This window comes from Temnothorax curvispinosus, unplaced genomic scaffold (genome assembly GCF_003070985.1).
Source record: "Temnothorax curvispinosus isolate PA1 unplaced genomic scaffold, ASM307098v1 QBEX01005744.1, whole genome shotgun sequence".
Classification (NCBI taxonomy): domain Eukaryota; kingdom Metazoa; phylum Arthropoda; class Insecta; order Hymenoptera; family Formicidae; genus Temnothorax; species Temnothorax curvispinosus.
The window spans coordinates 3,946-15,418 of record NW_020215524.1 but is presented as its reverse complement, the minus strand read 5'-3'; the positions used below and the strand labels follow the sequence as shown (position 1 = coordinate 15,418).

At 39.1% G+C, this 11,473-nt stretch overlaps 2 protein-coding genes across 2 annotated transcripts; both read left to right on the top strand.

Annotated features, from left to right (window-relative positions):
• The first annotated feature begins 3,595 nt into the window (after positions 1 to 3,595).
• LOC112455059 lies at positions 3,596 to 6,947 on the top strand. Its single transcript, XM_025016754.1, has 6 exons — positions 3,596 to 3,775; positions 4,820 to 5,135; positions 5,233 to 5,354; positions 5,410 to 6,088; positions 6,270 to 6,553; positions 6,852 to 6,947. Exons 1-6 carry the CDS (start codon positions 3,596 to 3,598, stop codon positions 6,945 to 6,947), a joined length of 1,677 nt encoding a protein of 558 aa, XP_024872522.1.
• A 3,058-nt stretch (positions 6,948 to 10,005) lies between these two features.
• On the top strand, positions 10,006 to 11,099 carry LOC112455058 (DEAD-box ATP-dependent RNA helicase 42-like). The gene is made up of 2 exons (XM_025016752.1): positions 10,006 to 10,767; positions 10,857 to 11,099. The coding sequence occupies exons 1-2, from the start codon at positions 10,006 to 10,008 to the stop codon at positions 11,097 to 11,099; spliced, it is 1,005 nt and encodes a 334-aa protein (XP_024872520.1).
• Positions 11,100 to 11,473: the final 374 nt, after the last annotated feature.

The window sequence follows — 11,473 nt, the reverse complement described above, 5'->3', positions numbered from 1 at the left end:
TTATATTATTGAAATAAGATTGTAATATTGTTGAAATTTAATATTATCAAATTCTTAGAAGAAGATTACATATTCTTGCGTATATACGAAACAATGATCGCGTTGATTTAAGTATATAAGTTTTGGTTTAACACTTCTTTTTTTTCTGTGAAGTTAGTCGGCGCGTAGTTGATTAAAGTTGGAAAAATATGTAAATATATAGTATATAAAAAATATTAGGCTACTATAAAATTTAAGCTCAGATCGTAAATGGTTTATTTAATATTGATTAATAATATTTTTGATAAAAAGGCCGCCTAGAGAGAACCTAGAATGGAAATATTGGTTTAGTTCTAGTTCAGACGATAGCCACATATACTTCTTCTGAATAAGAAAATTTTAGCTTTTTGCATTTCAGATACCTAGAACAGCTAGAATTATTTACACCGTCTGTCATTTATGGTAACCAGGATATAACAAAAAAGAAGAGCATTTTTGTTACTTAAAAAATAAAAATAAATTTTTAAAATAAGGTGAAGAAAACATGCAAAGTTTAACGTTATTCACTTTCTTTGTTTCCCTATAAAAAGTTCCTGAAAAATATATATTTTAAAGATCTTTTAAATCAGAATACCTCCGTTAATAAATAATTCTTTACATTCTTTTCCTGACGGAAGAGATTTTACCACTTCTCAATATAAATATAAATTTATCTCTTGTTATGGTTTTATTCGATTATTCCGGCGTTTTTATATTTGTGATTTAATTAGATTATTGTTTACTTTGTTTATATTATATTAGGTGATTGTTTAATGTTTTAGTCTAAACTAATATTTAATGTTTTAGTATGTAAACTTGAACATTAATTATTATGTCTTTTTATATTTATCTTCTTCTATCGTAGTAATCCGTTCCGAAGAAGACTAAGTACAGTCGAAACGTTAACCATGTGTATTGTTTATTTAAGAAATTGTTTTTATTTTAATCCAATATCTCTCTGTTGTTGCTCGTGGCCGCTTATAAACATTAATAGCTAATATAAATTTAATAAGAGTAAAAAGAACATTATAAACTACTTTTTTTCGATATAGTTAATATGTAATTATTGTTATGCATTTAAATATTAAATTTAAATACTATTATGCTAAAGTAAAGGTTTTTAAAGTAAGACTTTTTTTTATATAAGAGCATATTGGCCAGAACGGGGATTTCTATACATTACATTTACGAATTTTAGTTTTTATGTTTATAAATATTTTTTTAATTAATTATATTTGCAATCTTTATATTTATAAATTTCAAAAAAAAAATATATATATATATATAATATTTATTTATTTATTTATTTATAAATATAAAAATTAAAATTTGTAAATATAAATGTAAATGTAACGTATAGCGCATCGTCGATTTGCCAACTCGAGACTCGGCGAGACGCGAGGAGCGATACCCGAAATGCATGGCATCGTGGCATAGCCAGCGTGTGCTAAGCAGCTACGTCACAGCTCAAGCCAGCTCAAGCGAGAAAGAGACAGCAGATCGTATGTCTGCCCTTCTCTCCCCGCTCGAAGCTTGCCAGTGTCGAGTCAGCCGACTGGCATATCCCCTCCATCTGAGTAGTTCGGACACAAACCATAGCACGGACACGAACCATGTGTGTACCGTTACCGAGCGTAACGACTAACGACGTAGTTGACGTCCACTTTCTCAGGCGGCGCGTCAGTATACGTCCTCTCTACGTCCGCTGAAACCTGAAACGGAATGATCCCGGTGGCCGCTCTCAGGTTTCTCTCTGGTAAAAGTTTCTGAACGCAGGCTAGGCGGGCCGCGTAATGGTACGGGTACGTACGCTCGTCTTCGGTGCGGATCGGCTCCCGTCGGGGCTTGGCGGGCCCGCGCGGGGGGAGGTACCGGTGCCGCGCTTTTGCTCGCGCACACTGTACTTTGGAATAATTTAAAATAGGTGGGCGCACCGCGCCCTATTCTCGCCCGACGGAGGATCGGTCGGGTGGCATCCGGCGGGTGTTTGCCGGGGAACGATGCGTTGTCAAAAGGGGTGCATCGTTACATAATAACGACTGGTTTTGGTAATTTTAGATTTTAGAAAGCCAATGAATCAAAAGTAACAACGGGATATTAACGAGAAGAAGATAGTATGAACAGTAGTTTATGACATTGAAATAACTGGAATGTTGAGGATAACGCTAGAGTTCTAAGATAAAGTGTAGCTTAAGTTTGTTTGAATAAATCAAATAGATATCATATTATATAATTTTATATGTTATTGCCAAAAATTAGTGTACCTAGATTAAGAGTTTAATAGTAGTAAACGACGTTATGAGACCATGTCTGAGTTATAAAGAATACTATAGAGTTAAACTCAGAAGGGAGTGTTGGATTATTGTTGAGTTGTAATTGTTTTACTTGTGATCAGATTTTTGACCAATCACAGTTCAAATACTATCTAGTCCACTCTCATAGTTACATTTATTTCATGCTCTCTACACTACTGCATGCCGTGCGAGCCGCGTGCAAGAAGAGCGCTAATTATAGAGTTGTAAGCGACTGTAATAAGTATTGTAAGCTGCTGTAAATTGAAAGTAAAGCAGGATTTAGTTATTGTTCAGGATTCATTTATATGGTTTCGAATAAAAAAGGTATGATGTAGGATGTAAGGAGTGCAATACGGAATGTATATTATTCTTTTTTTTTTTAAGCGTTTATATATCAACATTATTGTACATTATGTTACAGGCGCCTTTTTTATTCTGCATATTTAATACTTAAATACATATTCTTGACGTCACAAATCTGTTTAGTCCTTTGAAATTCCATACGAAAAGCAACAGGTTATGGGCCCAGGATCGCTTTGTCAGTTTCTATGGATTCAATGAGAGGATTATCGTCAAGATTCCACGTCAGTTTGTCAACGAAGATACAACGTCAGTCAAACGTCAGCAAATACACAGTCGAAAAGTCAAAACTGCATTTTGTGTAGTCTTATAAAAATAGTCAGTCTAAAAAAAGTCAGTCAAGTACAAATTGCGTTCTGTAAAACTTAAATAGATAAAGTCAATATAATTAGCATATAAGTTAGTAATATAAGTTTACATTGCTTGAATATATTATTAAGGTTAGGATTAGGTAATTCCGCTAAAGTCATGGATTCAGTCAAGTCACAAATGGAGATTTTGTCAGAAGATTCGCAGGGAAATGTAAACTATGTCTCCTGGAGGTTTAAACTAAACTTAACATTAAAATCAAAAGGTCTATTCTTAGTAGCAACTGGTGTAGAAGTAAAGCCTCAAGGACCGAATACCGACGAGGCAGTTAAAGCATGGGTTAGGCAGGATCTTGAAGCTCAAACGTTTATAGGTTTAAATGTAAGCAGTAATGTAGCCAAAAAGATCGCTAATTGTAATTCGGCACATCAAATGCTTGACAAATTACATACACTGTACGGTAAAAAGTCTGATCTCACAGTCGAGAGTTTGCAGAGACAATTTTTTGGTTATAAGTATGACATTAGCAAGTCAGTCATTGAAATTGCATGCAAATTCAACAGTATGCCGAGGACTTAGCAGCCGAAGGTGAGGAGGTCAAAAAAAGCTGAATCATGACTAGAATATTGGGAATGTTACCAACGAAGCTTCATCATTTTCGCACTGCCTGGGACAATGTCAGCGGTGAGGACAAGAATATAAGCAAACTGTTTGAACGTCTGCGATTAGAAGAAGATAGACTAAATGAGGGCAAGCAGTCAAGTGAATCTCAAAACGCTCTTATCTCTAAACAAGTAAATAAATCCGGAAAGTCACACACAGGAGGAAATTTGTCTGGTAATTCGTCTATTAAATGTTTTAAATGTGGTAAAAAGGGGCACGTAAAGAGACATTGCAAAGGTAAACCATGCGCCAAGTACTTAGCTTATTGTAAAAGTAACTATGCTTGCAATACATGCAACCAAAAAGGTCATTTTGCTAAAAATTGCCCAAAAGGAAACTCTAGTGAGGACAACAACCAGAAGAATGACGAATCTGAGAAGAATGACTCCAAAAAATCAAATCGTCGCGCATTCATCACTGTAGGTTTGTCGACTGCAAATCTAAATCACATAAAATCGAAGTGTGATTGCAATGATTCGTGGTATCAGGACTGTGCTGCCACACAGCATATGACTTCACGTAAGGATTGGTTAATTAATTTTGCTGAATTCGAAGAGCCTACGATGGTTATGATCGGTGATGCCACTGAACTGAAGGGAATTGGAATTGGTGACGTAGAACTAGAAGCTTTCAATGGAAAAGAATGGTATCAAATTGTCTTGAAAAATGTTCTGTATGTATTAAAGATGACGTTCAATCTTTTTTCTGTCACTCAAATGCTAGATAAAGGTTATATACAAACTGCAAATGCAAATAAATCAATCTTTAAATCCTTGGATAGAAAAAAAACTGTAGCAGTTGCTAAACGAGACGGAAACTTATATAAAATGATGTTTCGTCGAGAAAAGCCTGACAAGTGTTTATTGACAGCCTCTATTAAAACTTGGCACGAAAGACTCGCTCACCAAAACGTTAAGTATGTTAGAGATATTCTGAATAAACATGGTATCAAGTATGTCGACGACTGGAATGACTACGTTTGTATAGGATGTGTTTATGGAAAACAGCATCGTATTTCTCATCCTAAAAATCCGAAAGTTGCCGAAAATTCCTTAGATCTGATTCACGTTGATCTGTGTGAAATGAATATTAAGTCTCTAGGAGGAGCCAAATATTTTCTCTTGTTCAAGGATGATTTCTCGCACTATTAAACAGTCTATTTCTTGAAAACAAAGGATGAAGCCGTTTCTAAACTCGACGTCTTCATGAAGATGGTGGAAAATAAATTCGACAGGAAGATCAAGTGTCTAAGATCTGACAATGGCACTGAAATCAAGAATGCAGATACAAAAAAACTTTTGGATGAACTTGGAATTTTTCATACCCGATCAAATGTTTACACACTTCAACAAAACGGACGAATTGAGAGGGAAATGCGTACAGTTGTTGTATCAGCTCGATCTGCTATACATGCTCAAGACATGAATGAAAACTTGTGGGCCGAAGCCATATTATGCAGTTTTCACCCTAAATCAAACTGGAACAAGTTCAGTAAAAGGTAAAAGCCCGGCTGAATTGTGGTTTGGACGAAGATTGGATATCAAGAAATTAAGAAGCTTTGGATGTGAATGCTACATCTTAATTCAAGATCACAAACGAGCTAAGACTGAGAAGAAGTCAAAAAAGGGATTTTTTGTCGGTTATGACTTGGACTCGCCCTGCTATAGAGTCTACCTACCCGAAGAAAAAGACATTGCCTGTTCTGATAATGTAATTTTTAATGAAAAAGCTGAAAAAAAACACACTGAAATTGAACTTTCCTTAGCACAAAATCAAAGTAAGAGTTCAGGAGGAGAGTCTGAAACTTCTGAATCTGAAGACTTATTTTCTGATGGTTCAAACGATGATCAACCGCCTGACAACACTGATCAAAGTATCTCTGATGACTCTGATGTTTCCTCTGACTCATCAAATCGAAATCAGCCTGTATTCAAATTTACGTGATCGTCGAAACTTGAAACCGCCTGCCAAATTCGGTGATTATATTTTGGGTTACTTTCGTGGAGGAAACAGTGCAAATGTAGCAATGATAGGAGAAGTGGAGGATATTTCTGTCTCAGATGCCCTAAAAGATGAAAACTGGCGTAAAGCTATGTCTGAAGAACTCAGCTCTCTGATCAAAATAAAAACATGGGACTTAGTAAAACACTCAAAGCAGGTGCAACTTTTAACCTGTCGCTGGATCTTACGACGAAAACAGGACGGTCGTTTTAAAGCCAGACTTGTCGCCAGAGGTTTCGAACAGAAAGAGGGAATAGACTATTCCGAAACTTTTAACCCTGTTGCTCATCATGTGTCTATTCGATTGATCTTCAGTCTTGCAGCCTCTGACAAGATGAAATTGATGACTTTTGACATCAAGACGGCATTCCTATATGGAAATCTGAAAGAAGAGATTTTTATGCATCAACCGGAAGGCTTTAATGATGGTACTGGTCGTATCTGTAAGCTAAAGAAAAGTCTTTATGGCCTGAAGCAAGCTCCCAAAAATTGGAACGATGAATTTTCCGAGTTTCTGAAATCACTTGGATTTGATAACACAGATGATCCCTGTGTTTACTACAATAGAAAACAGAAGCATAATACTCGTCGTATTCGTCGATGATGGACTTGTTGCTGCTACAGACGAGGATGACATGATTGAAGTCTTAAATAAACTAAAGCAAAAGTTTGAAATCACTTTTGACATTGCACGAAATGGTAAACTATCATATCTCAGCATGCAAATACAGAATAGTCCAAATGGAATTTTTGTTAGTCAGCCAAAATACACGGAGAAAATCCTTCAGCGTTTCAAATTCGATTTGTTAAATCCCGCATCCACCCCAATGAAACCTGGAATGGTGACAGCTGAAAAAAATCGTGTAAATGACAAACCGCTTGAAAAGTCTGAACCCTATCGTGAAGCCGTAGGAAGTCTATTATATCTAGCCACTATATCTCGACCTGACATCAGTTTTGCCGTAAACTATCTGAGTCGATTTTGTAGTAAACCGATGATAAGTCACTGGAAGATGGTTAAACGGATTTTTCAATATCTAAAGAAGACTGTTCACTATGGAATATTTTTCAATGGGGATACTAAACTCATTGCATATACAGATTCCGACTATGGAGGAGATACACTCACAGGACACTCAACTAGTGGAGTTCTTATAATTCGAGGCGGGCCTGTTATCTGGTATGCTCGAAAACAACGTCTTGTAGTTACATCAACTGCTGAAGCTGAATATCGAGCTGCCGTATCATCAATTGATGACATTTGCTGGATACGACGTATCGGAAGTGAACTTGCATTTCTAAGTCTAGATAAACCAACAACATTATGTGTTGACAATAAATCTGCTATCCACATGTTACAAAATACACATGAAGGAAAAATAACGAAAGGCAAGAAACATATCGATATTCCGAGAAAATTCATTCAGGAACATATTGGAAAGACAGTAGAACTAAAACATGTCAAAAGTTCCGATCAACTTGCTGATATACTGACAAAACTACTGTCTCGCAAAATTTTCGAACAGCTACGAAGTAAAATAATTAAGGAGGAGTGTTGAGTTGTAATTGTTTTACTTGTGATCAGATTTTTGACCAATCACAGTTCGAATACTATCTAGTCCACTCTCATAGTTACATTTATTTCATGCTTTCTACACTACTGCATGCCGTGCGAGCCGCGTGCAAGAAGAACGCTAATTATAGAGTTGTAAGCGACTGTAATAAGTATTGTAAGCTGCTGTAAATTGAAAGTAAAGCAGGATTTAGTTATTGTTCAGGATTCATTTATATGATTTCGAATAAAAAAGGTATGATGTAGGATGTAAGGAGTGCAATACGGAATGTATATTATTCTTTTTTTTTTTTTAAGCGTTTATATATCAACATTATTGTACATTATGTTACAAGCGCCTTTTTTATTCTGCATATTCAATACTTAAATACATATTCTCGACATCACAAATCTGTTTAGTCCTTTGAAATTCCATACGAAAAGCAACAATTATTTAAGTTTTGCGCCATTTACTGTAAGCTCGCTTGCCTCCGGTATTCTTCTGTTATATACCGGGTTTTCCGCTGTCTCGTGTGAGTAGAGTTCAGTTGATTGCTGGCAAACGAGGTGTACGGATCGAAGTGTGTGATCAATAAGCAAACTATATATTATAAAAGACGAATATAGAGTTTTAGCCCTTCTACTCCTTCCATAAAGCAATAACGTCAACATCTCTATTCACTCTTCTGAAGGAAAGAGTTTCATTGCCACAGCTTCAAAACGTACGACGTATTTGCCATTCGCTGCACCTACGTAGTTCAAAAGCATCGGAGGTATTGCCTTCATCTCTCGAGTTTCTTGTGCGAGAAACGAGAAATTGGTTCGCGAATAGTTCGTTGAGACGTGCTCACTATGCAAATTTGTTCAACTTAATCAATGATAATAACAAAGTGCTTCTTAATCTCATACAGTTATCTGCAACTTGATGGCTAGCGTAGGAAGAAGCAGTAAAGCGAATATTGTATCAATGGGTGGAACTAAAAACGCATTTTGAATAGCCGCAGGAAAAGAAAAATGCTATACTGCGAAAACATTGTGCAGCATGTACAAGGACCCGGCAAATCACCTGTATCTAATCTTCTTGAAATCGATTTTGTATTAAGTTAACGAAGCATGTTATGTCTGCCCCACCACAAATCCCAGAAAATAATAATCTTTAAATATAAGAGCGACATTAGATAAAAGTAAAAGCGTGATCATATTGTGGTCCAAAAGCACCCTCCCAATACACCACTAGGCACGTCCCCGTGTGACGTCCTGGTGATGCGAGGTGGCTCGATCCTGCAGAACGGCAGAACGTCTCCGTTGATGGGTTCTTCTTCTGCGGTTAAGGAGGTAAAACCCCAAGATAATTAACTGTCCTCGGCGATGTGGATTGTGGCTCCTCGGATCCGTTGAAGGTAGGTATTCAATAATTTTTATCTTTCTTTGTGATATAAAAGTATGGTATTTATTGTAGAACTTCACGTTACAAGTGTCTTGGCTCTTATATGAGAGGATAGAACAAGTATAAGATATGTGAGTATAAAATATGTTCCTGACTCGTTCCACACTCTCCGTTGAAGAGGTGAAAGATTGGGCTTTTATACAATTTTGGAAACGATAGTGGGAAGTGACCACACCTCGTTACAGTGAGTCATAAGGCGACGGCTTCGAACTAATTACCTTATATGGTACTGCGGCTCGCTCTGCCTCGACATGCCCATATATGGCTTATGCGAGGACTAGATTCCACTCGAATGAGTCATACAGGTGACTCGTCTGCATGCTATTTCTATTTCCTATTCTAATAGCGATTTTGGATATCTTCTTTTATTATAAAATCTCATTAAGGTCCCCTGTAGCCCTCGGCGGGGAAACATGTAGAGCGTGGAAAGGGAGCAAAAATGTGTCGAAAAAGGGATTTATTGAGGCGTGGGAACGTAGAAGAATTGCAGGCGTGCGGGAGGTGGAAAGGAAGAAGAGCAAATGGAGACAAGGTGGTATATGCTGCAGAACGGATAAAATTTGTTCAAGAAAAAGAGGCAGGAGAGAGAGGTTAGGATCGTGGCAAACTGGGCGATGAAGGATGTGGCACCGGAGGCGAGAGTGGGGAAGTTGACACGCGTCATCGCAATGGGTGCAATGGAGATGTGTCGGGATTGGGAGATCGACCGATAGAATCGCAAGCAAGCGCACGTGGCGGAAGTCGACGTGAGACGACAGGACTCCGACTGGGGCTGAGGCGACGCGGGGGGCTGGCCCCTCCAAAAAAGTGGGTTGGCGCCACTGCGGGACGTCGAGGCGCAGTCCGGGGTTATTGGTACCACCCGCACGGGTCGAATGGGAGATCGATTGTTGCGGTGACAAATGGGGAGGTCGATGCGCAATCGATCGAGATTGGCGGGTCGACCGTAACAGGTGCGCCCGGCGATAGCGCGTGGTCGGAATCTGAGGTGAAAGACGATTTCGGGTAGAAGGTGAAGACTGCGAGTAAAAGAAAGAGAGAAATAAGGAAGTAGAAGCAGGAAACGCAGGAGATAGTTGGAGGTAAAGGCAGTAGAAAAGTAAGTAGAGGAGAAAGAAGCAAGAGATAGGAGGGAGGAGAGACAGGTGGCTAATACATTTGTTCATGTGATGAGGTTAAGGGAGAAGGCGAGAGAGAAAGAGAGAGAGCAGGATCTGAGAAATCTTTGCTTGTAGGAGGAAAAAGGAGAAAAGTGATAGAAGAGTGGACCGAGGCTGGTTTGGAGAACAAAGGTAGGAGGCAAAAAAGAGCGGTGGAAATAATCAGGTGCGCGGGGAGGGCAACAGATTGGAGAGGCAGAGATGGCAGGAACGATGTCGAGAGAAGGTCAAAGGAAGGAGAAGGATGGTTGGGGTAAGGAAATTATGAAGGAAATTATGAATGAACTGAGGGAAATGAGACAAGAACTCTTGAAAGAGGTAAAACGGGAAGGAGAGGAACTCAGACAAGAAATGAAGCAGATAAAGAGGCAGCTAGAGAGGATGGAGAAAAGTCAGGCTCCAGGGAGACAAAGGAAGGAAAGTGGAGGACGAGGAGAAGCAGAGAAGAGGAGAGTAGACGAAAGTGATGGCGTCGCAGACGTTGGGGAGAAACCCAGTGAGGAAGAGATAGAAAGAGAAGAAAAAATCCATAAAGGAAGATGTGTGGAAGAAAGATCGAAACACGAAGGAGAGAGACGCACAGAAAGAGGAGGGGGTGACAAAGGACGGAGCAGAAATGGACGGGAGGAGGTGACAAGTGAGGAGGAGGAGAGTAGCGAAGAATCGTGGAAGTCTGACAGAAGAGAGGGCAAAGGAAAAGGCAATGACACGCATGAGAGGACAATGGAAAGAAGAGGAGGGGACGTCAAAACGGAAAAGGAAAAGGAGCGTTGCGAAAAAGTGAGCGAAGATGGATCGGCAAGTAAGGAGAAAAAGAAGGAGCGGAGAACAGACGGGGAGACAGGTAGCGAAGGAGGTAGAAAAGCAGAGAGGAAAGGTAGAGGCGCAGAGAGTGTAAAGAGTAATGCTTGGGAGATGGTAAAGAGAAGAGAAGAGAAAGTGAAAAGTGAAAGGGATAGAAGCGTAAGAGAGAGAGCGTATAGAGAGGATAGAGCAGAAAGAGAGAGAGAGCAGCAAAGAAAAGGAGATCTCTGGTATGGCGCGGATTAGAGGGTGCAGGACCAGTAGAAAGGAAAGAATTTATGGAGATCATAGCCGAGATGGCGCTGGACAGGAAGGTGGGAGTGAAAGGCGTGGTGGAGATAAAAGGAGAAGGAAAGAAGGAGTTACTGCTAGTGGAGGAGGAGGAGGAGGAGGATAAAAAGAAGCTTTTTAGGAAACGGTGGGAAATGAAGAAAAGATGGGGGGTAATGGTAAACGAGAAACTGACCAGAGAGGAAAGATACGTGAGATAGAGGATAGAAGAAAAGGCAAAAAGAGAAAAGTCTAGGAAACTCGGTGGTTGTCACGAGTAGCCGTTTGTGGATTAATGGAAGGAAGATGTACTGAAACGAAGATAGGAAGGAATGAAGGAGAGTGTGAGGAGAGCACAGGGAAATGGAAGAGGAAAAGCAGTTGCAGGAGTGGATGAAGAAGGGGGTAGGAAGAGAGAGAGGGAGAGAGGGCTTAAGTTTTGTCAGTGGGTGTTTACGATAATTCGAGTACGAGTTAGTTCCACTAGGGCCAAAAAATATGATAGGTACAACCATCTATTATTTTCGTGAATCATGACAACTTACAACGCTTCCGATAAGTCGAGTAGAGTTAGCTTGAGTTGGCTAGGCAAGGC